Here is a 26227-nt window from a genome sequence, read left to right on the forward strand (position 1 = left end):
CTTGGATAAATTAGCTAAGCACCAAGTGGCACCTTAACCCCGGTTGCAGTCGCCACAATGGAATGTCTGCTTGCCAGAGGGTTGGACTAGATGACTCACGGGGTCCCTTCCAGCACCACGGTTCTACGATCTCAACTACTTCGCTTGACTGTCGCTTGTTATCGTTCTCTTGTCCTGGGATGCAAGAAGGAGAGGCACAGGAAGTGAAAATGGAAATGGCATTACCTACGGACGAAGGCAGAGGTTTTTAAACTGTGGCCTGTGAGATCTGTTTGCGTGGCGCTTGTTAAGGCAGCTGTGCAGTCAGATAGCTCTGCACAGTGGAATCTCGCAAGCCGGATGCCTGCAAACTTGAAAGTTTCGGCTCCTGAACGACCGGAAACCAGAAGTGATTGTCCCGGTTTCCGAATGATTTTCAGAAGCCGAACGTCCAGCGCGGCTTCCGATTGGCTGCTGGACGCTCCTGCAGCCAATCGGAAGCCGCACATTTTGGAAGTCGAATGGACTTTCGGAATGGATTCAGTTTGCCTTCCAAGGTACGTCTGTACTCAGCCCTCACGCTCTTTGATGGAATGATGGAGGACTAAGGGGCCCAGGATTCATGCGCATGAGTCAGTTGTCTCGATGGAGGTGCCAGTTGCCAACCTGGCGCCCAGAAATCTCCACCGAGTCGGGGTGGGACCCGCACCAGTAGCAAAATGTCCCTGGGGAGTTTGGAACACTAAAGGAACTGACCTTTCCATGCAGGGCGGAGTCCACCAGGGCCAGCGCGCCCATTTAGGCGAACTAGGCAATCGCCTAGGGCGCCAAAATGGAGGGGGCGCTGGCCAGGCTTGGGCGGGGGACGGGACGGGCGAGCAGCGGCTTTTCTGCTACAGCGGAGAAACTGCTGCTTGCCTCTCCACCACCCCCCACCTCCCGCTAAAGCAGGCTTTGGTGGGGGGGGGGCGCCGCCAGAAGGTGGTCTCGCCTAGGGCGCAAGTAGCCCTAGCACTGGTCCTGGAGTCCAGCTGTGGGAATTGCTCCCCCAGGAGGCCGTGATGGTCACCAACCGAGGCGACTTTAAAAGAGGAGCCATGGAGGGAGAGGGCTGCCCATGGGTGCTCTCCACAATGCCTTGGCTCTTGGAGGCAGCCATGTTTCTGGGGGCCAGTTGCTGGAAACCACCAGAGAGGAGAGCTGCTCTTGTGCTCCGATCCTGTTTCCTGGTTCCCCACGCTGGGCATCTGTTTGGCCGCTGCGAGAACAGAAGGCTGGACTAGATGGGCCTGGTCTTAGGGCCACACGCTCTTCCTAGATGCTAATGTTCAACATTCGCCACGTTGGCATCTCCGGCGAAGGCCGTTTGCCAAGATGCCAGGAGCCCCCTGTGGCTGCTTCCTCCGGGGGAGTTGAGGCACACAACCCCTGCCCCAAAAACAAGAGGCTTGGGGGTTCCTCTCTGGGGGGCTGCCTTGCCTTCTGTGTCTCAGTACAGCCAGATCCGCTCTGTCACCCCGCGAAAGTTTCCTCCACTTCCCGTGTTTTTTATTCTGCCGCAGAAAGTGACTCCCTTAATTCTACCTCTTAATCTCAAGCAGCCTAGCCTCCTATGTCACTTTGAGTTGATTTGTTATGTTAATTACTTAACAGCTAATGGGCTTTGTAATTAGCTCATGTGTGAAGGGGGGGGGGGTGACTGCCCACCTGCATGCCAGCCTTGACAGCCTGAGATGCCACCTCTGTGAGGTGCCTGGGGATTTCATCCAAGGTGGGTGGTAGTGGGGCGGGCAGGGGGGGGGGACAAAGGCAGAAATAGAACCGGCCAGCCCCCTGGGGGTGGGATGCGGGGGTGTGTGTGTGTGTGTGTGTGAGCCACCTTCTCCTGTGCCCCCACAGCCTTGTTTTTTGAGCAGTGGCCCATTTTACCATTATGGGAGTCATTCAGTTCTCGCCCCCCAGTGTCTGGCTCTGTGGCTGTTCCTTGAGAAATCCCGGGGTGGGGTGGGGGGTTGGTCCACTTGGAGCATCTCTCTCTGTGGGGCAGGAAAAGTGTTCCCAGGTGCCAGTTTCCAAACTGGGCCCAGGAGCCATTCCACTGCCCTGTGAGAAGGTGCTCCCAGATGTTTAGTTAGAATCTCCTTACTTGGAACTTGAAGCCATTGGTTCATAAGTACCCATGTTGTTGTTGTTGTTGTTGTTGTTGTTGTTGTTGTTGTTGTTGTTGCTTCACTTTATTACATCACACGAAAAAAAAATACAAAAATAAACAAATGTACAAATATCCATCACCTCCTGACAACTAAAAAACCAACAAACAGACAAGCACACAAATAACAACACATTAATTAACATTAGCATACAAATATTCTTTTTTCCAATACACCTGACTTCCCATCCACTCCTTGCTTCCATAATGCTTGAATTATTCACTGCCATATCGTAACAAGTTTGATTTTAATATTATGTATTCTATCATAAGTTTTCCATCTAACTTAAAAGTTCTTACTAAAGTTATTCAAATGCTGCTACAGACTTTAAACTTAACATTGCTATTTTTGAAATAAATTTTGAAGACTTCCCAGTTTGAAATAAATACTAAGTACCCATGTTCTGCACCAGGCCAGAGGCTTGTTTGTTTTTCAAACTGGGATGCTTTGGGGTTGGCAGATGTTTTCTATACGTAGAACATGTGCCCCACCCCTGACTTCTTCTTCTTCCTTGCTGGCCAGTGAACTTGAGATGTCTTAATTTTCCAAGATTTGATGGGCGCTCACTTTCCTGCAAAATCTCAGCTGCATCCTGGCTACTACTCAAGAGATGAGTGGGAATTTTCTAGTCTTTGCCTAGCAGGGCTTAGGGCTGGGTGGGCAGCCAAGCTGGGGAGGAGGCCCTGGGGGTTTCTTCCAGCTGAGAAGCATCTTTTCCTGTCGGAGAAGCACAGGGCAGGCATCCTGGCCCCATCAGCCAGCTTTCCTCAGTCGCTGGAATTTTCTTCGCTCGCCCCCAAATTATGTGGATTGCAGCACAAAAACAGCAATGCTTTCTTATTATAATATCAGATGATCCACATTGTTGGCATTAAATGCTGTTTTCCAAAAGGAGAGGGGTGTGTGTGTCCTACTTTGTTGCAAGGAGATGCTTGGCTCCTTTGCTGCCAACTGCAGGAACCCCAGAACTGGATTTGAGTTGGGGAGGGCCAGGTGTCACCTGCAGAGGCTCAGAAATGGCACATAACCTGCCTCAAAGCTTTGGGGCACATTTGCAAGGCCTCCAGGCGAGATCCGCTCCCCCTCCTTGGCGCAGCCTCTTCCACCCCCCTCCTCCTTAGTGCCTCGGGCACAGGACCCCTTCGAGGGGACTGGCTGGCGGGGAAGCAATTCCTCCCACTTAAATATCAAACACAAAATCTCTCCCGGCTCCGTTGGCTGCCCAGGTGGGTCGAAGCCATCTTCTCCATGGATGAATCTTTTCATCCTTTTATCGGTTTGATTCAAGATGAAGAAGAGAGGTGCTGTTCTTCTGTTATTATCCGCAGCAGTCAGAAAGAGGGATAGAAAGGGAACAAGTCGCTTTGGGGGTCTTTGCTTCCTGCTTTGTGCTGTGGGGGTCTCCAACCCCTCTGGAGCCCTCTGCAACCCCCAGCTGGGAGTTCCTTTGCAAGGCTGGGTCCTCCAAGGAAGGAAATGGGCAGTGCCTTCCTTGCCTCTGGGAGCACTGATATTCTCAGGTAGACCAAGAGATGAAGTGGCCAAGAACCCCTTTCCATAGGGGAGGAGGAAGCCCCCTTAGCAGATGCCTCTTTTTCTCTGGGCTCCTCAGCCTCCCCAAACCCAGGACACTGTCTCCCTTCTCGTTTGCGTCCATAGAATCACGGGATTGTAGAGCTGGAAGGGGCACCAGGGTCATCCAGTCCAACCCCCTGCAATGCAGGAATCTCAGCTAAAGCATCCATGACAGGTGGCCATCCAAACTCTGCTTAGAAACCTCCAAGGAAGGGCAGTCGACCACCTTCCAAGGGAGTCCGTTCCACTGCCCAATGTCAGAAAGTTCTTCCTGATATTTAGAGAGGAACTTGTTACTTGAAGCCATGGGTTTGAGTCCTGCCCTCCAGAGCAGGAGAAACTGATTGTCCCCTCTTCCGCGTGACAGTGCTTGAGATCTTTGAAGAGGGCTTTCATATCTCCTCTCAGTCTCCTGTTTTCCAGGCTATACATACCCAGTTCCTTCAACCGCTCCTCATAAGGCTGGGTGGGCAAGTGGGATATTTGCGATCTCCCCCTTCTTGCCCCACTGTGTCCCGGCTGGAGCCGCTTGCCTTTGCTCAATCTGTCCCGGAGCCTATTTTCAATCCTTTTTTTGGGGGGGGGGGAGTGTCCTTGAATGTGGGGAGGCATCGAAGCCCATGTCCCAGGAGACCCGTCAGCAGCTGCAAAATTCCTTTGTAGCCCCAGGGCAGCCGTGCATTTTGCAGTCTAATCTGGGTTCGATCTGCTTCTTGCCCCTGACCCTCCCCCCCCCAGGGGGGGCCGTTACGAAGCATAGCCAGTGTTGAAAGTAAGAAGTTGGTTTGTGGGTTCACAACTGCGGCACAATATTATCTCCGTATGGAAAAATAATTGACTGGAGCTGATTGTATAATTAGGCTCTGTCCTTTTTTGTAATATGATGTATGGATTAACTGAATTATTGTTCTCCTTGATTACATGTATAATTGGAATGGGTGCATAATTATGTGCCTGGGTGTGTGTGTATAAATTTAAAGGGGGAAAGAGGCATTCAGGAAAAATGCAACGCAACACAGCGCTACTTAGGAGATAATGCGGATTATGAATGGGCTGTGAGAATAGCAGTCTAATTGTGTTGACAAAGCAATCGGCTGCATTTCAGGGAGGACATTTGCCTGCCTGTCTGTAGAGTTGGCCTCTCCCTGGCTTCCTCCAGCCCCACTAGTTTTCAAAGGAGCATCCTGAGTTTCCCGGCTACGGCCGTCTTTCCCCAGCCGGTGCTGTGGGCTGGGAGCTTGTCTGCAGACGAGTGAGAACACATGAAGGCATGTGAGCCGCGTGTGCTTAAAAAGGGATGAAAGAGCCTGTCACCCGTCCCTGAGAGTGACTTTGAAGATCCTCCTATATTCAGGCACTCAACCAGATTTCCCCACCTTTTTGCGCGGTGTCATAACTTATGGAGGTGAACTGGCACACTGTGTAGGTCATGGATGCCTGCGGCCCAAGGGGGCTGGGGGGGGCTGCCTCCCCCCTCTGCTGCTTGGCAGGTCTGTATACCAAGGCTGCTTCTGACACCTTCCAGCAAGTCATTCAAAACAGCCCAGTAAGACGCCCCCATGCCCACTCGTGCTTGAAATCCCCAGGCGCGTTTTGTGACTGGCACGGGTCCAATTGCTCCTATACCGAGATCTCTGGGTGCCGGGTTGGTGCCTGACATCTCCACCTGGCCGGCTCCTCTGGCTTTCTGTAGCAGAGAAGCAGAAGAGCTTATTTACTGCATTCATGCCCCAGCTTTTCCTCCAAGGAATCCCTGGTTCACCCCCTCCTTGGTTAATCCCCACAATGACCCTGTGAGGTTGGTTAAGAGGCTGCGACTGACTCCAAGGTCATAGAATCATAGAGTTGGAAGAGACCACAAGGGCCATCCAGTCCAATCCCATGCCAAGCGTCACGACTGAGGGGGGATTTGAACCCAGGTCCTAGTCTGACACTCTCACCACCCCACCCCACCCCACCCCACTGGCTCACAGGTTCTGAAAGACTTTCCTGGAAGCTTGAATTTGTTGGATGTTTTCATGTGTTGTAAAGTGCGTTGAGCTTTTTCTTTAAAATATAAAGCAGTATAGAAATGAAATGAATGATGATGATGATAAAAATCCCCGTTGCAAAACAGGTGCCGAGACGTTCCCTTGAGGCGACGTCTGAAAGCTAGGTTCAAGGTGCCTTTTGGCGATTCGCTTATACAGTATACCTGAGTTTCTAGCACTGCTTAAGAAGCTAAGAAGAACCTGCTGCAAGCAGGATCCGAGCCCAAGAGCAACTCTCCCATCCCGCGGTTCCAAGCAACTGGCATTCAGGATGTGGAGGGCAGAGCACAGGCATCCTGGCTGGCATCTTCCTGGGCAGAGGGCTTCTCCAGCCAGCTCAGCCTCCAGGCGCCTGGCTCAGAGCTGGGGCTCCTGCCCTCCTTGCTTTGGGCCCATCACGGCTACTCTGCAGGCAGCTCCGTTCAGGGAATTTTTCAGTGTGTGATGTTGTATTGTGCTTTTACTGTATTTCTGTTCTAGTTACAGGTAGGTAGCCATGTTGGTCTGCCATAGTTGAAACAAACAAACAAAAAATTCCTTCCAGTAGCACCTTAGAGACCAACTAAGTTTGTTCTTGGTATGAGCTTTCGTGTGCATGCACACTTCTTCAGATACCGCCCAGAGTGTCTGGGGCAAACTAGTCAGATGGGTGGCATATTAACATTAGGAAGAACTTCCTGACAGTGAGAGCTGTTCGGCAGTGGGATTTGCTGCCAAGGAGTGTGGTGCAGTCTCCTTTGGAGGTCTTTAAGCGGAGGCTTCACAGCCATCTGCCAGGAATGCTTTGATGGTGTTTCCTGCTTGGCAGGGGGTTGGACTGGATGGCCCTTGGGGTCTCCTCCAACTCTATGATTCTATGATTCTATGATTCTGTAATAGCAATATTAATAAACGCGGTGTGTGTGTTTGTGTGTGTGCACTCCTTCCTGGTCCGTTGAGCCACTCACCAACTTCACCATTGAGTTGCCGCTCCTTGGCCAATGCAGGACACCTCTACTTTGTTAATTCATCGCTGAGGGCTAGCTACTTGGAGGAGAGTTGGCACTGTTAGAATGGCTTTTGGGGGGAGGGAGAGGAAGAGGGAGTGCTACTCTTCCCCTTCCCTTCTGGGTAAAAGTTGCCGTAGCAACTTTTGGTGCCGAAAGCAGCTTATAGGCAGCGTGACATAATAGCCCAGCGTTGGATCGCGGCGGAATTTAGTTAGCCTCCTTGCTGTTATATTGATTTTTAATGTTTATTTGCAAAACCTCCAAACACGCGTCCAGGTTCTTGAACAGCTTCCCAGAAAGCCGCCTCGCAGTGTGCTGCCCCACAATATGAAATACCGTTTTTACCGGCCGGCCGCGCAGCATTTAATGGCGGCTGACAGGGACATGTTTAAGGGCAATCTGTATCGGGCACTTAAACGTTTCTATTATGTCTCTCCTGGCGCAGATCATTGAATTTTGTCGTGTTCTCGGGGCTACAAAAGGCTGGCTTTTGAGAAGCCTCCAGAAATGCTCTGGCGTCCCTGGACCCAACTCTTTATTGCCCTTTGCCTGCCTTTCCGGCACGGACCCATTAATTGGCAAGCTCACTCAGTGGGATTCTTAGGAGATAAATACGAGAGCCAAAACTGAGGAGGAGGAGGGACCCTGCAAGTGCCAAGCAAGGTGGTCCTTTGCCACCCCTTGTGCATTCCCGTATCCCTTGTATTGCCACCTTTCCTCAAAGGGGAGTCACTCCATCCCCAGATAGTGTGGCCCTCCTCTGACTTCCAGGAGCCCAGGTCACAGTTTGCAGAGCCACAGTCTCCCCCCAGCTCCATCCAAGCAAGCCGGACCCCTTTCCACAAAGAGTCTTCTCTCCCCAAGGGCGGCTGGGGCTGAAGCAACAGCCTGGGCTCAGCGCGGAGCTGTCCGTGGTGCTGCTGACTCTTGCAGGCCTTCCCTAGAGCAGCCTGGGAATGCTGAACAGAACAGGCAGCCATACAGCCCCCTTCCAATACCCAAAGGGGCTTCCTGTCGAAGGTGGAGCAAGCTTGGCTCTTGCCGCTCCAGAGGGGAGAACCCGAACCAATGGATTAAAAGGACAAGAAAGGAGTTTCCGACCAGACCTTAGGAGAAATGTACTGGCAGGAAGAGCTGTCCACCTGTGGGGTGGAAGGTGGTGGACTCTCCTTCCCTGCAAGTTTTTCAGCAGAGGCTGGGCAGCCATCTGTCAGGGATGCTTTAGTTGAGATTCCTGCATTGCAGGGGGTTGGACTAGAGCAGGGGCCCCCAAACTAAGGCCCGTGGGCTGGATGTGGCCCAATCACCTTCTCAATCCGGCCTGCGGATGGTTTGGGAATCAGCGTGTTTTTACATGAGTAGAATGTGTACTTTTATTTAAAATGCACCTCTGGGTTACTTGTGGGGCATAGGAATTCATTCACTCCCCCCCCCAATATAGTCCGGCCCGCCACATAGTCTGAGGGACGGTGGACCGGCCCATGGCTGAAAAAGGTTGCTGAGCCCTGGACTAGAGGACCCCTGGGGGTCCCTTCCAGCTCTACAATTCTGTGATTCTGTAGGGATATCTCAGCAAGGGCTGGGCAATATGTCAGTATATCGCCCAAAACCGGTTTGAAGACTGTATTGTGATATCACTTTCATAATTTTTTAGCTAGCAATACATTGTGAATCATGATGTGTGTTAGGGGCTGGGCGATAAGATCCTCCGAAAGTGCTTTGAAGTCCATATCGTTATATCAGTTTCATAATTTTTTGACCTGGCAACATATTGCAAATTGTGTGTGTGTGTGTGTGTGTGTGTGTGTGTGTGTGTGCTATGCAGAAATCACAGTGTGGGGGAAACCGTGAAGCCAGTCGGTGCTCCCTAGCTCCACACTTAATTCAGACATCGAGATATATCAATATATTGCGATGTTTAGTTGGGTGATATAACGCAATGTTGGAAACCAGGTACCGGCCAGCCCTCGCCTCCGCAGGCCCTGCTGGGGTGGTTGGGCCAGGTGAGGAGCAAGTTGGCCTGGCCAGGTGCGCTGGCGCTCTGCTTCTTCCCCACAGTCTGCCTGGTGGGTGGAGGTTGCTGCTGCTTCTGAGCGAGGGAAAAGGAGCCCTTTCCCTCCTCAGGGCTAAAGCCAGATCCGTCCTGCTGCCTCCAGGGAAGGGGGAATTTAGTTGGTTTTTAAGTATGGCCTGCAACATCTCCTGCATTTGGGGGGATGAGATATGTGCTGTTTGCTGAGATTTAAGCCTTGGGCTCTCTGACTCGCGAGCCCAGGAGACGCTTCCAGGGGCGAAGCCGGGTTGCCTTGCGACAGCATAACTCAGATTTGCTCAGATCCACGGTGTATTTATGGCTGGCTTTCTTCAGCGCAAGCTCTGATGTCCGGCTGTAAATTATTCTGGCACCAGCTAAATAATAGAAGTTGCCTCCATCCTCCAGGCCCCTTTCTGCTGCCAGCCTGTCCTGACGGAGGAGGAGGAGGAGGAGGAGAGACGACCCCCCTTGGCGAATGCGCCCCCCACCACTCCCTGAGCAGCCCTTTCTGAGGTGCAAGACTTTCCCTCTGACCCGACTGGGGGATCCACATCACTTGAATGTGCGAGGGGAGGCTTCTCAGATTGTTACTAGAAAGCCTGGCTCTGGCTTGGCAGCGTCTTCTGCCCAGCTGACCTGGATCCAGTTTCAGAAAGCACCAGCGGGCACCCCAGAGAGGGGATGCTGCAGGGCCGCTGGCATCCTTGGCTGCTGCCCCCCCTACTTTGGGAAGCCAGAGCCCCTCCCAATGAAGGCACTCCCTGCCTTCCTCCCTGCTTGCTTGTAGAGGTCTGGAAGGGGCCAGGGGGGGATGAAAGGAGCCTTCTCTGCAGTAACACTAATTATTTTTCTCTTCCTCCTCGGGTTCGTTTGTTCGTTGGAGCTGCACATTAAGTGTCTGCCTTGAAGCAAATGGGGCCCTGGCTCCGTATCTGCAGAGCCAAGCCTCTCCACAACAAAGGCTCCCCTCCCCGTGGGGCGTCCAGGAGGCAGCCTCAAGGTCTCACTCTGCAGGCAGCAGCCTCTGCGCCCCGCTCCCCCTCCTGGCTTTGCAGAGGGCGGCCGTGGGGCTCCTGCTTTCCTCCCTTCCACCCCATATGCCACCAGGGGGGGTTGGGAGGCAAGCTGCAGTCCAGGCTGCTCATTTAGGTTAGAGATGGCAGGACTTTCTAGGCTCTTAGACAGCAAGGACCAGAGCAGCCAGCTCAGGCCGGGCAGGAGGGGAAAGCCTTGCCCTGGTTGTGGGGGGGGGGCATGGCTGCTCCCCTTGGGGTCGGAGGCTTCAGGAACCCTGGGGAAGGGCATCCTTGGCCCTCAGGGCCCAGGAGGGAGAGGCACAGGCAGTCTGGTCCTGGGAGGGGAGGTTTGAGAATCAGAACCACGGAGTTGGAAGGGACCCATTGGGTCATCTAGTCCAACACCCTGGAATGCAGCCTGGGTCTCGAGGACAGATCCTGTGCAGCCTCCTTGCCTGCTCCTCATGCACACACAAGCAGACTGGGTTGGCTGCTCTGGGATTGGCTTGTGGGGTCTCCTTGGCCAGCTCAGGACTTCCGTGATGTGTGAGAGAAGAAGGCGAGGAGAGCTGCAGGCCCCCCCCCCCTTGCACCAGCCTCCTTCCCTAGCCCCCCCTCCTCCATCCCTTGATGGCACTTTCAGCCCCACCAGAGGAGTGAAGACGGTGCCCAGAGCTGTCCCCTCCCTCCTAGGAAGTCTTGGGGTTCTGGGCCCTTGGGGGGGGGACCTTTGGGTGCTGCATCAGCTGCTGTGCTTAGGGGGAGCAGAAGGAAGCGGCTGCTGGGGGGGGCAGTTTGCTCCCAAGGCAAAGCCTCATTTAATTGCGGCATTTCATTTATTGCCTCTGCCCCCCTCCTCCATCCCGAGGGAAGCCCAAAGTGGCAAATGGCCAGCAACTCAATTAACACAAATATCAGAATCATCTCCGTGGCGAAACGAGTCTCGCGTCGGCGCTGCCTCCAGGTCAGGACAATAATGATAAGACAACAAGTCCATGGAGCCCTCCTGGCCTCGACGTCCCCAGTGATTTGCTGCCCCACAATCAGCCGGTGGCGTCTGGAGCCCTTCCTCTTGGCTAAGGACTCTTGGTCCTGCAGAGGGAAAAGGGGACTGGGCTCAAAATTTGGGGGAGCCTGTTAGCTTGGGGGGCTTTGGCCCCTGCAGTCTGGTGTCTCCTGCCCCAAACGTTGGCCGTCTGAGCGAGACCCGGGGAGTGGGATGCTGGGGGGGGGGAACGACCTTTGGGCTGGAGCTCCCCAGCCAGCTGCGTGGAGCAGGCAGAGGCAAACTCAGCCCTCCAGATGTTTTGGGACTACCACTCTCCCATCATCCCTGACCACTGGTCCTGTTAGCTAGGGGTGATGGGAGTTGTAGTCCCAAAACATCTGGAGGGCCGAGTTTGCCTACGCCTGTCTTGGAGCATTCAGAGAATTGCAGAGTCTGAAAGGAATGTGAGGATCATCCTAGTCCAGGGGTCAGCAAACTTTTTCAGCAGGGGGGCGGTCCACTGTCCTTCAGACCTTGTGGGGAGCCAGACTATATTTTGAAAAAACATGAACAAATTCCTATTTGCCCCACAAATAAGCCAGAGATGCATTTTAAATAAAAGGACACATTCTACTCATGTAAAAACACACTGATTCCTGGACCGTCTGCAGGCCGCATTTAGAAGGCGATTGGGCCAGATCCGACCCCCCGGCCTTAGTTTGCCTACCCATGTCCTAGTCCAATATGCCGCTGTCCCGTACGGGGATTGAACCCACAACCTTTGTGTTATCAGAACCGCGCTCTAGCCAACTGAGCTGTCCAGGCAGTTCTTCTCCCTGATCTGCGCTTCTCTAGCATTCCTGCTGACCTGCTTTCTGGGAGGCCGAGAAAAGGAGCTGCCTGGTGTATGCCTCCCCCCCCCTCCTGCGTGGGTCACAGGGGCTCGGAGCAGCCGAAAGGGGGCAAGCAAGTGGGCACCGTGGGGGTTGAAGGCAGGCTGAGAGTTGGAGGTGTTTGCATAGCTAATGGGCTTGCTAAGCTTGGATTTAAGTGAGGGTTAAATTGCGGCACCTTGAGCCCTGCGCTTCGTCTGGGAAGCCGCTCTGTCACACACGCATATATGTAATAATTTATTGCCCTGTTTGCCTGCAGCCTCTTTCCCCGTGGAGAATGCAGGGGAGGAGGAGGGTCCTGCGCTGGCAACTCTGCAGACCTTTGCATTACCTGGAGGAGGATAGAAGCATTTATAATAAATAAAGGTTAGGCAATGCATTGAGGCTGCGAAGGAGAGCTGAGCTGACTCCCAAGTATCCATAGGGGGGAGGGGGGGGTGGCATTTCCCAAATGCTGGGCGCAGATTGTGGCCCTGGGTCTTTCCCTCACGCTTCCCCCCCCGCCAGCCTTGCTTTAGCCAGGCAGCCTCTGAGGGCACGTTTGGGAAAGGTCTTTGTCGCCCGAGGAGGTTTTTCCTGTCCGTGGATTCTTTTGCATGGACGGAGAGCTCATTTGGTGGAGCGTGAGATTCTTAATCGCAGGGTTGCGGGTTCGAGCCTTGCTTGCGTTGGGCGAAAGATTGCTGCATTGCAGGGGGTTGGCCTAGATGACCCCCGTGGTCCCTTCCAGTTCTTCAATTCCCTGATTCTGTGACTGTTAGTGCCACCAGCCCAGAAGGAGGTGTGTGCCCTCCCTGCGGCTGCTTGTGGGCACCTGTTCCAATCAGCTGGCAGCTCTTTGTGCCACGTGTGGGACATTTGTGGGTGGAGATGTCGACCTGCAGGCTGGATGTGTGGTGGCCCCCAGAAGGGAGGGCTTTCTTTCCCCTCCCTGGCTGAGTGTTTGAGCAAAAGGTTACCCGCCCAGAGCTTGAGGGAGTTTCCTGGCCCAGTTTACTGTTTCTGTTGGATTTGAGTAGCTTCTGCTCAAAAGGGTTTATTTGCTCTCTTATTTACTCATTCCGTTTATATCTGGCCCTGCCTCCCAAAGGAGCCCAGGGCAGCAAAAGAGGGCAGAGGAAGCAGCTTAGAAACAACTCCAAAACAGACACGGCTTGGGAAGGTCTCCCCTTAAATGCCTCCTTGGGAGAGGAAGGTCTTCAGCAGCCGCTGCGCCAGCCTCATATTCGGGGGGGGGGGAGAATCCTAAGAGGGCAGAGGAGCCGCCACACTCCAGCCCAAGAGCTGAATTGGGTGTCACAGGGCCCCCAGTAAGAGAGCCTCTGCAGGATGCTCTCGCTTGCACAGCTCCGTGTTTGATTGGGCGGAGAGAAGAGGGGATCAAACTCCTTTGGATTCTCCTGATCCCAAGCTGCCTGGGGTTTTTGTACACCAAAAACGAGCACCTTCAACTTTCCCTGCTCCCCAACGGGCAGCCAGTGCAATTTTTCCAGCGGCAAGTTAAAGTGTTGGCAAGATCCTGCCCTAGCGAGCAGTTGGGTGATTTGCACCAGGGCAGCCCTACCTAGGGGGACCGCAGGTGGCGCTGTGGGTTAAACCACAGAGCCTAGGGCTTGCTGATCAGAAGGTCGGTGGTTCGAATCCCCGTGACTGGGTGAGCTCCTGTTGCTCAGTCCCTGCTCCTGCCAACCTAGCAGTTCGAAAGCACGTCAAAGTGCAAGTAGAAAAATAGGTACTGCTCCGGCGGGAAGGTAAACGGCGTTTCCGTGCGCTGCTCTGGTTCGCCAGAAGAGGCTTAGTCATGCTGACCATATGACCCGGAAGCTGTATGCTGGCTCCCTCGGCCAGTAACGCGAGATGAGCGCTGCAACCCCAGAGTTGTCTGCGACTGGACCTAATGGTCAGGGGTCCCTTTAGCCCTACCTAGAGCACATTGCGGTGTTGAAGCCCAGAAGTTGCCCGCGCATGGTTGCCCGGGGGGGTGGTGGTGGTCCAGAAACATATCATCCCTGTACGGATGGCGCCTTGCCCCCAGTCTCCCTGTAATCTCTCTCAGGGGCTTCATAGAGATGCCGAGCAGCATTTGGGGCGAGATGGTGCCCTGCTGCTTTGGTGCCATAACCAGGCCTGTGCCCAGATTGAAACATGCTTCCTCAGTCTGCTGTGTCCAGCCTGGCTCTGCGCCAGACGTTGCCACGGCCAGCGGCTGCCCCCGACTCTGGCCTTTGAGCCCTGGCTGTGCCCTGGGGCTTCCCTTCGGCAGCTGTCAGAGACGTTCAGCCGTGATGGGCTGGCTGGCGGCTCTGATGGGCTCTGGGTGGGAGAGGCGACCTGCTTTTCCAGGGATGACTCGGCCTCTGTGCTGGCAAGTGCCAGGAGAATGGGGGGGGGGGTTTGCAGCAAAGCAGCTTGCCTTGGAGGCAGGGGCTGGGGAGGGGGGCAGGCAGTGGTGAAACAGGTCACCTCCGTGCTAAAGCCTCTACACTGGGTGCCCATCTGCTCCCCAGCCAGGTTTAGCGGCATTCCCTTAATTTACAAAGCCCTGGACAGCTCCCCCCCCCACCATTATATCCTGGCTCAGTCACTCAGATCACCTGCAGGAACGTCACTGGTCATTCCCCAAGTTGGTGAGGCTCCCTCGACAAGGAGAAGGAGCTGAGCCTTTAATGTCATTGCCCTAGTCCTGTGGAACTCCCTGCCACTGGAGATCCAGCAGGTGCCAACTTTTAAATGCCTGATGAAAACTCTTCTTCTGCCAGAACCCTACGCAGGCAGTGGGGAACTCATCTTTCCGCAATGGCTAACTGATGTCTGTTTTTAACTATTCAGTAGTTGTTTAATATACTGCTTTGATTTCACGGCCCCCAATTAATTTTTTTACGAATAAATAAATGAAATGACCAGGGGACTGGGCTGCTTCTCTTCTTGAAATGACCTGAAAACAAAAAATTCAAAAAAGAATGGGAAAAGCCTATAATTTATTTAGGAGACCACTGTAAGCAGATGAAAACATTAGCAGGCTTTTAATCTCACCGAATGCTATGGGTAATATGGAGGGATACAAAATGTAGATTATGAAATAATATGCAGTTGGAAAAGTTGACAATAGGGCCCATGGAGGAGATGGGGGGGTATGTATTTGGTATTGTAACTAATTTACATTTGTAAAATCAAATAAAAAATGATTTGAAAAGAAGAGAGAAATGTCCCGCTTGGGCCGTGAATGGCTGCCAGGCTGCTGCCCCTCCTGGGCGCTCTGCCCGGGACTCTGCCACGGCCCTGACTTCTGTTGCTTTCCCTCCGCAGGACAAGAACCGGAAGCTGCGCCCCCTCTACGACATCCCCTACATGTTCGAGGCCCGGGAGTTTCTGCGCAAGAAGCTGATTGGGAAGAAGGTAAGCCCCGCTCGGGACAGAGGCTGCAAAGAACGGCTGGGCGCAAGGGCCCCTCTCTTCATTCTGTGAATCGTCCTGAGATCTTTAAATGAAGGGCAGTAGATAAATCTAATAAATAAAGTGGTGGTGGTGGTGGTGGTGGTGATCATCATCATCATCACCACCATCATCATCACACTCTCATCTGCCTCCCCTGGTGCCCAGCAGCCTCTTTGGGGAGCCTCCACGGTGCTCCTCTGTTGCTCTTTGGGTGCTGTTTCCAAACATGGGTGCTGCTCTGGGCACAGCCATTGGGTGCCCTTTAAGGAGCAAGGCTTTGAAGGCGGCGATTTGGCCCAGCTTGAGGCCTGTGGGCTCTCTGGTGCCCAGCCGGAGGTTCAAGGTGAGCTGCTCTTGTTTTCAGCCACCCAAGGGAGGCAACTGGAGGGTTTGCTGCAACAGGGAGTTTGGGGGTGGCAAGGGGCACATTTGCACGTGAGTGGGGAGGGAGGGAAGGTTTTTTGTGGCTTCTGGGGTCTTCCTTGGACACATTGCTGTCTCCACTCATCAGCAATCTGTGAGAAGACTGTTAGGGATAACGATCCGTGTGCCAGGGGCTCCCTGGTGCAGTTGAGTGTGCCGCTCGCAAACCGGCCGGCCTCTTCCTCCTGGCTTTGCCTGGTCTGCCCTTGACAGGCGGCTCCGTCCCTAATCTTCTCTGGCAGCCCCTGCTGGGCTCACATCCCCTTTGGTCTGAGGCAAAGCAGGCCTTTCCTGGCTTGCTCAGCAGGGCCTGAATGAGCCTGGCCCCAGCCGGCAGGGCCCCTTCCCTGGGTGCAGGAGGCTGGCGGCAGCAGTGAGGAAGCTGTGTTGTGGGGAGGGCCCCAGCCCACTCTCCTGTTGGGCTCGTGTCCTGCTAGGTCCCGAGAGGCAGAGCTCTGCTTCTGGCCCCTTGCCTTGGCTCAGCCCTCACCATGGTGGGTGCCAGGGGGCTCGGATCTGGTATTTCCGGTGTGGTTGGATGGCGGCTTGGAGAACTGGACCTCCTTGCACAGAACTAGCAGCACGAATCACGCAGACGTGAACGGGGATCGTTGTTTTGGGTCGCGGAATCAGGGTGGCCTGGGCAGCGGGCTCTGCGGGGTTTGGCGTGGGGTGCTCCCAGCCCCCTTTGTGGGAGAGGACCTCTGGCCGCCCCTTGACAGCTGGGTTCCAGGTGTGACGACAGACCCGCTGGCGGGGAATTTGGGGCTGGGGTGGGTGGGCTTTGGTTCGTGCCCAGCTCTTGGTGCGTTTCTGAGCAACCGGCCAGAGGTCCCTTTCCTCTCCACTATGGTCTTCCTTTCCCCCTTCCTCCTCACATTCCAGGGGGCTATGGGGGCCTGCCAGCCCCACCCCTCCCCAAATATGGCCTCTTGCGGCTCCTTCGTTGCATTTTCTGCCGGTGACTTTGCACGGTGCACAATGGTGCTCAGAGCTGCTCAGAAGTGCTTCCTTCCAGGCACAGGGTCTGAGCATGGCCTGGCTCCCCAGAGCTGTTGCGGAGGCTTCTGACGGGGGGTGGGCAAGGACCCCCCCTCTCTCTGCTTCCCCATGACCTTGGTGGTTCAGGCTGCTTGCTGCTGGCTGCGACGGGGGCTGTTTTGGGAGCCCCCGTGCCGCTCGCCTCTGATGTCGCAGGGCTGCCTTTATGCGCAGTTCCTTTGTCAGCACCTCGTTTTTCACTTCGGATTAATTTGATTGAGCTAAGCGATGAAAAAGTCCTCTGCGCTAATGATCAAAAAAGTCCCTGGAGGTTGGCGCTGCCGCCTGATTGGAAGCGACAGGCCCAGCCAAGGCTGCCTGTCTTTGCCTCTGCCCTGCCGGCCGCCTGCTGGGATCGATCGGCTGGGGCTGCTGGCTCCCCCCCTTCCCCGCTCCCCAAAAGGACGCGAATTGAGCTCCCACGGGGGAAGGTTTAGCGGGTCCAGTGGCCTCTGAAGGCCGTTCATCTCCCGAGGGGCAGGCGGCCCCACCCGCTCCTCCGCTCTGCCTGCGAGGTAGGCTTTGTGAGTGCAGCCCTGGCACCCTGAAGCCAGGCAGCTGAGCGGCCTGCTCTCGCCCTGCTGGCAAGGGCAGGCGGCATGAGATCAGTGCTTTTGGGTGGTGCTGGGGGCTTCCTGGACTGGTGTGTGTTTGTGCATGTGTGTGGGGGGCTCCTTCTCTGTCCTTGCAGCCTCCAGACTTTAGCAGCTCCTCCTCCTCCTCTCCGAATCCCCGTCTCTGCGTGTGCAGGTGTTGTCTGGGCTTTCTGGCGCACCTGCACCTGCCCTCACCTTGCCTGCTTTTAGATGGAAACTCGGGGGGATCTCCCCTTTCTGCCGGCGCCCCAGAGACCCGCCAAAACTGCTGCTGAGTCTCCGTCCTTCCCTTTGGGGCCCTTCTGGGCCCATCTAGACCAGCCCTCTCTTTCCCACACTGGCCAGCCAAGCTGCCTCAGAAGCCCGCAAGCAAGAAGGGATGGCTGCTCCCCAGCGACTGGAGATTGGGGATATACTGCCCCTCACCCTGGAAGATCTACCTGGTCCTTGGGACTAAAACTCTAATCCTCCTTCAAAGCCAACCACTTTGGTGGCCCTCACTGTCTCCTGTGGGAGTGAGTTCCACAGGTTAACATGCGCTTCGTCAAGAAGGGCTTAATTAGAGTAAGAAATTTTATTTATTTATTTATATGCCGCCCGTCTAACTGGGTGGCCGCAGCCACTCTGGAGGGCTCCCACAAAATGTTAAAAACTCCATAAAACATCAACTGTTGAAAACTTCCCTGTGCAGGGCTGCCTTCAAATCTCTTCTAAATACGCTTGCTTTTATCTCTCCTGAATCTTACCCTTTCCCCCCTAAGCATCCTTTTCTCTGAGCTGAAATGTACCAAACGCGCCCCCCCTTTCTTCCTAGGAGAGCCCCTCCGCCCCTCCATCTCCTTTCCTCTCTCCACAGTATCCTCTCTTTTTCCGATGAGGAGCCTCCTCTGCCAGCGCCAGCCGGGCTTGTGAGGAAGGTGGCCTTGACCCCGTTTTGCTGAGCTGCACCCAAATGCTTCTCCTTTGAGCAGGGGAGCCCCCAAGGAAAGACCCATTGCCTGCCACCCCTCCCTCCCTCCCTCCCTCCCTCCCCAGGATGGAGCTGGGGGGAAAGGGGCTCTGCGGTGTGGGGCAGAAGCTGGGTGGCTGAGGAGGGGGACCCTCTGATGCCATGAATCGGCCTCCCTCAACTCTTTGAGAAGCATTTCCTTGTCTCCGCATGGCTTAAATAAGGTGTCAAGCAGTTGGATAAACCTGCAAGCAGCACAATAAATAAACGGCATGCAGCTTGCCTGGAGCAAAACTGATTGCTCATGCAGAGTTTGATGGGTCGATAAGTGCGTCTCTCAAGCAAGTCAGTGGGAGAGAAACCCAGAGCAAACTCTCCTCCTTGACATGCCCAGAGTGACCAGCGTGAGACACTCTCCCCTGAATATTTCATTTCTTTCCTTTTTACAATTATTTTTATTAAGATTTTTCAACAAATTTTAACATATTCAAAAATTCAAATTGCATTTTACAATTTCAATTACCACCCCACCCCCCACGACTTCCCCCAACTTCCTTTTCTGGTTTATAACATATTTGCTTCTTCTGCTTATAATTTTATATACCTTATACACTAAAATTAAACTTGTATTCTGTTCTTAACATTTTAAACTCATATTATCTGTGTTTTCTATTTATATTTGTCCATTGCAAGTGTATTACTCAAATCCTGCAAGTGAGTTCATTTCAATGCATTGTTTCTGCATTATTTCATTTCTTAATATATTAAAATATCTCTAAGCGTCCTCCCTTTCCTTTCCCTTCACCATCTGCAAAGTTTTTGGTTAAACCTCTTAGCCTCCCCCCTTGCAAGTGAGACAAAACCACCCTCTCCTTCTCCTTTGCTCTCCATTGCCTCCCTCCCTGGCTTGCCTCTCCGGCTGACTGTATGCTCGCCAGGGCGGAGACCTATTTGTAGCTTTTGTTTCCCTGTGCATTTGGATGGCTTTGTAGAAACGGCATGGGGGGTGGAAGGAAGAGGAGCACAGGAGTTGGTCTGGTCTTCCGGTGCCAGGTGACCACGGAGCTGACCGATGGGTGCGTCTGCCTCGCCGGGGTCTCTCTCAGCTCGGAGTACATTTCAGTGGGAAATAGCAGCTGGGATCTTCCGCATGGAGGGTGGGGTCTCTGCCGTGGAACTACACGTCCCGCACCTGGAGTGGTCCCCTTTGTTAGCATGCCATGGGAGGAACAACATTTTTAAAAAATTCCTTCCAGTGGCACCTTAGAGACCAACTAAGTTTGTTCTTGGCATGAGCTTTCGTGTGCATGCATGGTATCTGAAGAAGTGTGCATGCACACGAAAGCTCATGCCAAGAACAAACTTAGTTGGTCTCTAAGGTGCTACTGGAAGGATTTTTTTTATTTTGTTTTGACTGCGGCAGACCAACAGGGCTACCTACCTGTAACTAGAACCATGGGTGGAGGAGGCACAGGTGGTTGTTGCAGCAAGTGAAGGAAGATTCAGGACAGATGTAAAAAGTCTCCCCCCCCAAAAAAAACCCCCAGAGTCCTCTCTGTTGGGGATAATTCAGACTGAAATTCCCAGGTGTCAAAAAAGGTTATTTATGTATGCCACCACTGCGGCCCGTGTTTTGCTAGCCCCAAAATGGAAAACGAGCGAGGTCCCAACCGAAGAAGAGTGGGAACTTAAGTTGACAGAACATGCACAACTCGCAGACTTCACATATTGAATAAGAGAACAAGAGGAACATACGTTTAGAGAAGATTGGAAAAGGTTTATTGAATACCTGGGAAATAATTGCGTACAGCTGAGAACGCTGGCAGCATTAAGATAAATTCAACAGTGTAAATAAGCTTTGATGGATGCAATAATGGAAGACGGAATCGTATTGCTTTTTGTAAAATATGCAGGGATTTATGATACGTAAAATGAACCATGGAAAGAGGAGAAGGGAAGCCACTGATATTTTAAGGATGTAAAAATGAGTGTTCTAAATTGCCAAACAAAATTTAATAAAATATATATATATTTAAGAAGTTCTCCTTCAAGCAGTGCAGAGTTAAACAGTGGAACTCCCTCCCACAGGAGGCAGGGATGCCCACCCAGTAGGGTGGCTTTAGAAATGGATTGGACAAATTCATGGAGGAGGAGGAGGAGAAGGGGGAGAAGGAGGAGAAGGAGGAGAAGGAGAAGGAGAAGGAGAAGGAGAAGGAGAAGGAGAAGGAGAAGGAGAAGGAGAGGGCTATCGAGAGCTCCTAGCCAGGATGGCTCTGCTTTCCCTCCACATTCATGGACAGCAAGGTTTCTCTGGATGTCCGCTGCTGGAAACGGCAGCAGGGGCAATGCCCTTGTGCCCGGATCCTGCTTTCAGGCCTCCCGGCCGGCCAGTCTGAACAGAGGATGCTGCACAGGATGGGCTCTGTGGGCCTGATCCAGCAGGTTCTTCTGAGGCTCCTGGGCCCTTGCGGCTGAGCATCCTTCCTTGCCAGGCCAGCTTTGGATGTGCTGCAGGGGGCCAAGGGGGCGCAGAGAGGCGGACCCTGGGATCCTGGTGGGTGACTGAGGAAGACGTCCTCGTGCTGCCCCCCCCCCCCGCCCCAGCACAGCCCCCCCCCCCCAGGTCCTGCTGACTAGGCAGAGTGCCTTCTGCCGCTTGGCACTAGGGGGCGCTGCTCTGCTGCAGGAGGGAGCGAGAGGCCAGAGGCGTGACCTGGTGGCTTGATTGACAGCATGGTGGCCCCGCTGCTAATTCTGGCCTCCTGGCCAGGCTCCCAGTGGGGTAATTGCTCTGGCCTCCTCCTTCCATTTGGCAGGGGAGCTCCCCAGGGCACGCTTGGGCAAGGCTGCCGAACCTGGCCTGGCCAAGAGGCAGCTGCCACCCCGGCCCCATCGTGGCTCTCTCTGCCAGGAGGATCCTTAGAATCAGAGACCCATGTGCAGCTGCTGGAAAGGATCCCAAGGGTCATCCAGTCCAGCTGCCGGCAATGCAGGAATCTCAGCTCAAGCATCCCTGACAGATGGCCATCCAAGCTCTGCTTAAAAACCTCCAAGGAAGGAGAGTCCACTGCTTCCCAAAGGAGACCGTTCTACTCTTCCTTCAGAAAGTTCTTCCTGATGTTTAGTCAGTTTCTCCTTTCTTGTAACTGGAAGCCATGGGTTCGAGTCCTACCCTCCAGAGCAGGAGAAAACCAGCTTGTTCCCTCTTCTATGTGACAGCCCGTGAAGATGGCTCTCCTCTCTCCTCTCAGTCCCAGCTCCTTCAACCGTTCCTCATCAGGCTTGGCTTCCAGACCCTTGATCATCTTGGTCTTTATCCTCTGCCCGCCTTCCAGCTTCTCAAATAGTGGTGACCAGAATTGGACACAGTTCTCCAGGCCGAAGGCAGAATAGAGCATTGCTCTGACTTCCCTTTATTGGGACACAATTCTTCTGCTGCTCTGGCCTACAATAGCATTAGCTGGGTGTTTTTGTTTTTTTAAACTGCTGCAGGAAAGGAAAGAGGCTGTCAACAGCGGCTGCTGCTGCAAAGAGAGGGTGCTGGGTCTGCCCTGCATGGTTGTTGCAGAACTGGCCTGTGTGCTCATGGGGTCCGCCACCTTTCTGTGGCACCCAGGTTCTCCTGCTGGCACCGAGAAAGCCTTTGTGGGCGAAGGAGGCAGTGGAACAATTGCAGAGATGGAGCAGAGGGTCTCTTGGCGCTGCAGCTTGCAGGGCGGTGTGTGTGTGTGTGTATGTATAGACCCATCTTCCAGTTTTCACTTCCCCCTTCGGCCCCCCTCCCATTCCTGATCTTAAAACAGCTGCCAGAAACTGGGCAGAGTCTTGGGCTGTGAAAGGCTGCTTGAGATGGGAGAACTTGGAGGTGCAGCCTCCCTGCCTGCCATGAGGAATGGCTTCCTTGTGTTACACTTGGAGGCACCTTCAAGCACGCCCCCCCAAATGCATTGCAGGGGGTTGGACTGGATGACCCTTGGGGTCCCTTCCAGCTCTGATTCGATGCTCCTTTGTTCGCAACCTGCCTTTGCTTTCCGCAGAATGGTCTCCTGTCTTCAGAGCGGCTCTCCACCGCCGGTTCTGATGATGGTCGAACATCGCGGTGCAGATTTAAACTGTGGAACTCCCTCCTGCAGGAGGCAGGGGTGGCCACCAACTTGGATGGCTTTGGAAAAAGAGGACCAGGCCAGTCCATGGAGGAGGAGGAGAGGGCTCTCGAGGGCTACTAGCCAGGGCGGATGCGCTCGGTCTCGAAACCACAAGAGGGGAGAAGGCTCTCATGCTCGGATCCTGCTTTCGGGTTCCTCAGAGTTCAGCCCCTGTGAGGACAGGGTGCAGGGCTAGATGGGCCCCCAGGGCCCTGATCCAGCAGGTTCTTGTTAGCTTCCTATGGTCTGTTTGCGCAGTTGCCATCCGTTGGTGTGGCTGACAGGTTCCCCTCTCCTCCAGCTGCTCTGCAGCCTGCTCTGCTTTGCTGTGTGTGCGTGTGTATTGGGGGGGGCAGCACAGGCAGGCTGGCACGTGTGGGGTGATCCTCCCCCCACCCACCCAAGACTCTCCTGTCACAGAAGGGAAGACAGATCTCCCCGCGCAGCCAGCCATTTCCCCTCCCTCCAAGGGGAATAGAGAGCCAGCCATTGGATAATCACTCAGCAGCTTGATGAATGTCTCAGCTGATGGGAGGGGGGGGCTCCCGCGAGGGAGGGGGGCTTCTCATCTGAGGCATGCGCTTGGCAGGCCTTCAAGAATGTGCCTCCCCTGCCTTGCCTGGTGGCTTTCCAAGCCCAGGAGGGCCCCAGAAAGGATGCCAGGGCACATGGTGTGTGTGTGTGTGTGTGTGTGTGTGTGTGTGTGTGTGTGTGTTATCCTGCTCCTGGCCAGGAGCTGGCAGAGGACATCGCAGGAGGGCAGGGATCCTTTACAGAACGGGGGTTGGACTAGATGACCTGGAAGGGGCCCTTGCAACTCAGCACTGCTCCTAAACGGGGGGGGGGGGGGGGCTGCATTCCTTGTAGGCTCAGCTGGGATGCCCAAGCTTCATGCTTCCTTTTCTGAGTCCTGACCCAAGAGGACTTGTGGGCTTGTGTTGCTGGGGGGTTGGAGGTCATGCTCCTGTCCCTGCCCGATGTTCTGCAACACCTGGACACAGGAGAGGAGGAGGCTGCTCTCCCCTATGCTGGCAGGTGAGCCAGAGAGAGAGGTCCCTCTGGAAACAAAGCCAACACCGAGGGAAGGGGCCGGCTGGTCGGCTTTTGACAGAGCTTGCCCTCCCTCGGTGTTGGCTTTGTTTCCGGAGGGACCTCTTTCTGGCTCACCTGCCAGCGTAGGGGAGAGCAGCCGCCTCCTCCTGTGTCCAGGGAATGGGGGGGGGGGTCACTGACCTCCCCCCAACCATGCACGAATGGCCTCCCTTGGCAGCCCAGGCACTGCCCTGTCCGTTCCCAGAGAGCAGAGCACGTCTCCTTCCTGGGCCTCCCGAGAAGGCAGTGATCTCCCCTCCTTAGTGCCCATTTGCTGCCTTCCCTGTCGATCGAGTGCCTTGTGATGCCCCAGGAGCTCTGGTGGAGAGATTTGGCTTTCCTGGAGAGGGAAATGGAGGTGCTTGAGGCACTAGGAGCAGAACGGACCAGCCTGGGTGGGGGAGCAGGCACCCCTTCCAGCCTCCCGTTTCATGTTAGGGCACCATAGGATCGCAGAGTCGGAAGGGACTCCACCCCCTGCAGCCCAGGAATTGCCCCTTGGGATCTTCCACCAGAGCTCTTCCCTTCCCGCTCTCATGAGTTTCCCATCCAGACTGGGGATTTCCCAGTGTCTGCAGCTGCTGGCAGCCCCAGATCCAGACTGCCTCAAGAGAGGGGCCTTTCCTGCTCTTGCCTGCCTCTCTGCGGGGAGTTTCCCCTTCCTCGCTGGGTGCTGGCTGCCGGCCTCCCAAGGGAGGGGAGGGGAGCAGCCCTTCCCTGTTGGCTCCGCAGGGCCTTGGGGAGGCATTCCTGGCCGGCTGCCTGGGCGCGTCCCCCAAAGGAAGGCCGTTACGGGGAGGCAACTTGGTTATCTGCCTCCACTGCCGGCGAACAGATCGGAAGCCCCCGCAGGGCCCTGGAAGCCGGGGGGGGGGGGAGTGTGATGGATGCTCCCCCTGCCCTCCCGTCACAGCACCGTGGAGTTTTATGGAGCCCCGGTTTTATGGAGCATCGGGCGGCCTCTAAACAGGCCTCATTTGTTTCCTCCGACGGTCTTGGCCGCCGTTGCTGCTGGTCCATAAAGCACAGCCTCTGGGACCATGCAGGCCGTGGCGAGGAGGGGCGCCCAGGGGCCAGGCTGGGGGTGGGCAGGCGAGTGGCAGCCCGGCGTGGGGCAGAGAGCCGTCCTCCTGCCGCTTGCCGGGGACGTGACTTGCCGACTAATGAGCACCTGCAACTCCCGGGGTCAGGAGAGGTTCTGGGGCCTGCGTGGCACGTTTTCTGCACGTTGGCAGCGCAGGGTGAGGGGGCTGGGATGGGGCTGCCTAGGAACAAGCAGCCTGGGTGATGCCCGCTCCTCAGCAGCCTCTCCTGCAGCCTGGCACAGCCCCCTCCCCTGGAGGACATCAGCGTCTGCTTAATAAAGGGAGCCAGGACCCCAAATGATTGGCCCCATGGCCGGGTCAAGGAAAAGGAAGTGCCTGTGGCCAGTAAGTTGTGTGACCCTGCTAGGCTCTCCTGGGGCACAGACAATCGGGAATCCGAGTTGCAAGCCCTTATGGAATTACAGGATTTATGGTATTAATTATAGAATGGGAAGGCTCCCCAAAGATCATCCATCCCAACCCCCAGCAATGCAGGAATGTCAGGTAAGGAACTCCTTGCAGTTGGCCACCCAACTCCCGCTCAGAAACCTCCAGTGAAGGAGAGTCCACCCAAGGTGGTCCGTTGCACTGTTAAAGGGTTCTCACCGTCAGAAGGTCATTGTGAAATGTTTCATCAGAATCTCCTCCCTTGTCATTTGAATCCATTGGAATCCTGCCCTCTGGAGCGGCAGGAAACTTTCTTGCTCCATCCTGTTTTCTCCTGCTCCGGATGGCAGGACTCGAACCCATGGCTTCAAGTTATAAGAAAGGAGATTCCAGCTAAACATCCGGAAGAAGAGCCATTTCAGGGTGGGATGGTCTCCCTGGGGAGGTTGCGGGCTCTCCTTCATTGAAAGGTTTTAAGCAGAGGTTGGCTGGCCACCCGCCATGGCTGTTTGAGCTGAGATTCCTGCATTGCAGGGGGTTGGACTAGATGACCCTGGGTGTCCCTCCGCCTCTACGATCCTCTGGTTCTATGAAGCAAGCACCCTCTGCCGTCTCCCTCAAATAGCTCTCCTGGCTGGGCACAATTTCCGTTTTGTGTGTGTCTGTGTGCGCCCACAGTTTTTGTTTTTACTGACAGGCAATTTTGTGTTTGTTACTGACAGTCTGCAAACTTGCTGACAGTTGGCAAGGCGATGCGCCGTTGCTCTCGTAACTTAACAATGAGAGTGCCTTCTTCCTCTGATTCCGGTCTCCCCCCTTTGGGAAAACCCGTCCCTCTTTATCTGTGTGGACACTCTGGATTCCTGCCAGTCCGTTCTTGATTGGGGAGGCAGCGCAGGATCCCTCCCCTGGGCAGGGCAGCAGCTGCCGGGCCCTCGGAGGAGGGGGTAGGGGTCGTGTGGTGTAGTGGTTAGATTGCCAGGTAGAGACCCGGGTTCAAATCCCCACTCAGGGCCTTGGGGCCCAGTCACTTTCTCTCTCAGCCTGGCCTACCTCACAGGGTTGCTGTGGGGATTAAACAAGGAGGGGGACAAGAATCACGTACCCTGCCTTGAACTCCTTGGGAGGAAGAGGTGAGGCATAAATGGAATGCGTTCAGACACACAGCCGCTCCCAGGCCAGGCCTTCATTTCTTTAAAGTGTTTAGGAGCTGCCTTCTCGGACAACAACCCTCAGAAAGCCGCTTACGGTTAAAGGAGATCCAACTGAGATGCCTATTCTCTTTCTTATCTATCTATCTATCTATCTATCTATCTATCTATCTATCTATCTATCTATTTATATTTCACGGAACATTTT

At 54.6% G+C, this 26227-nt stretch overlaps 1 protein-coding gene across 1 annotated transcript in view; it reads left to right on the top strand.

The window, feature by feature from the left end:
- The window catches only part of SND1 (staphylococcal nuclease and tudor domain containing 1), a 217137-nt gene that overhangs the window by 59002 nt on the left and 131908 nt on the right, over positions 1-26227 (top strand). The window contains exon 11 of the mRNA XM_033163456.1: positions 15022-15111. Within this exon, the coding sequence (XP_033019347.1) occupies positions 15022-15111 (90 nt within the window). The remainder of the gene's footprint in view (positions 1-15021; positions 15112-26227) is intronic.

Source organism: Lacerta agilis, chromosome 10 (genome assembly GCF_009819535.1).
Source record: "Lacerta agilis isolate rLacAgi1 chromosome 10, rLacAgi1.pri, whole genome shotgun sequence".
Taxonomy (NCBI): domain Eukaryota; kingdom Metazoa; phylum Chordata; class Lepidosauria; order Squamata; family Lacertidae; genus Lacerta; species Lacerta agilis.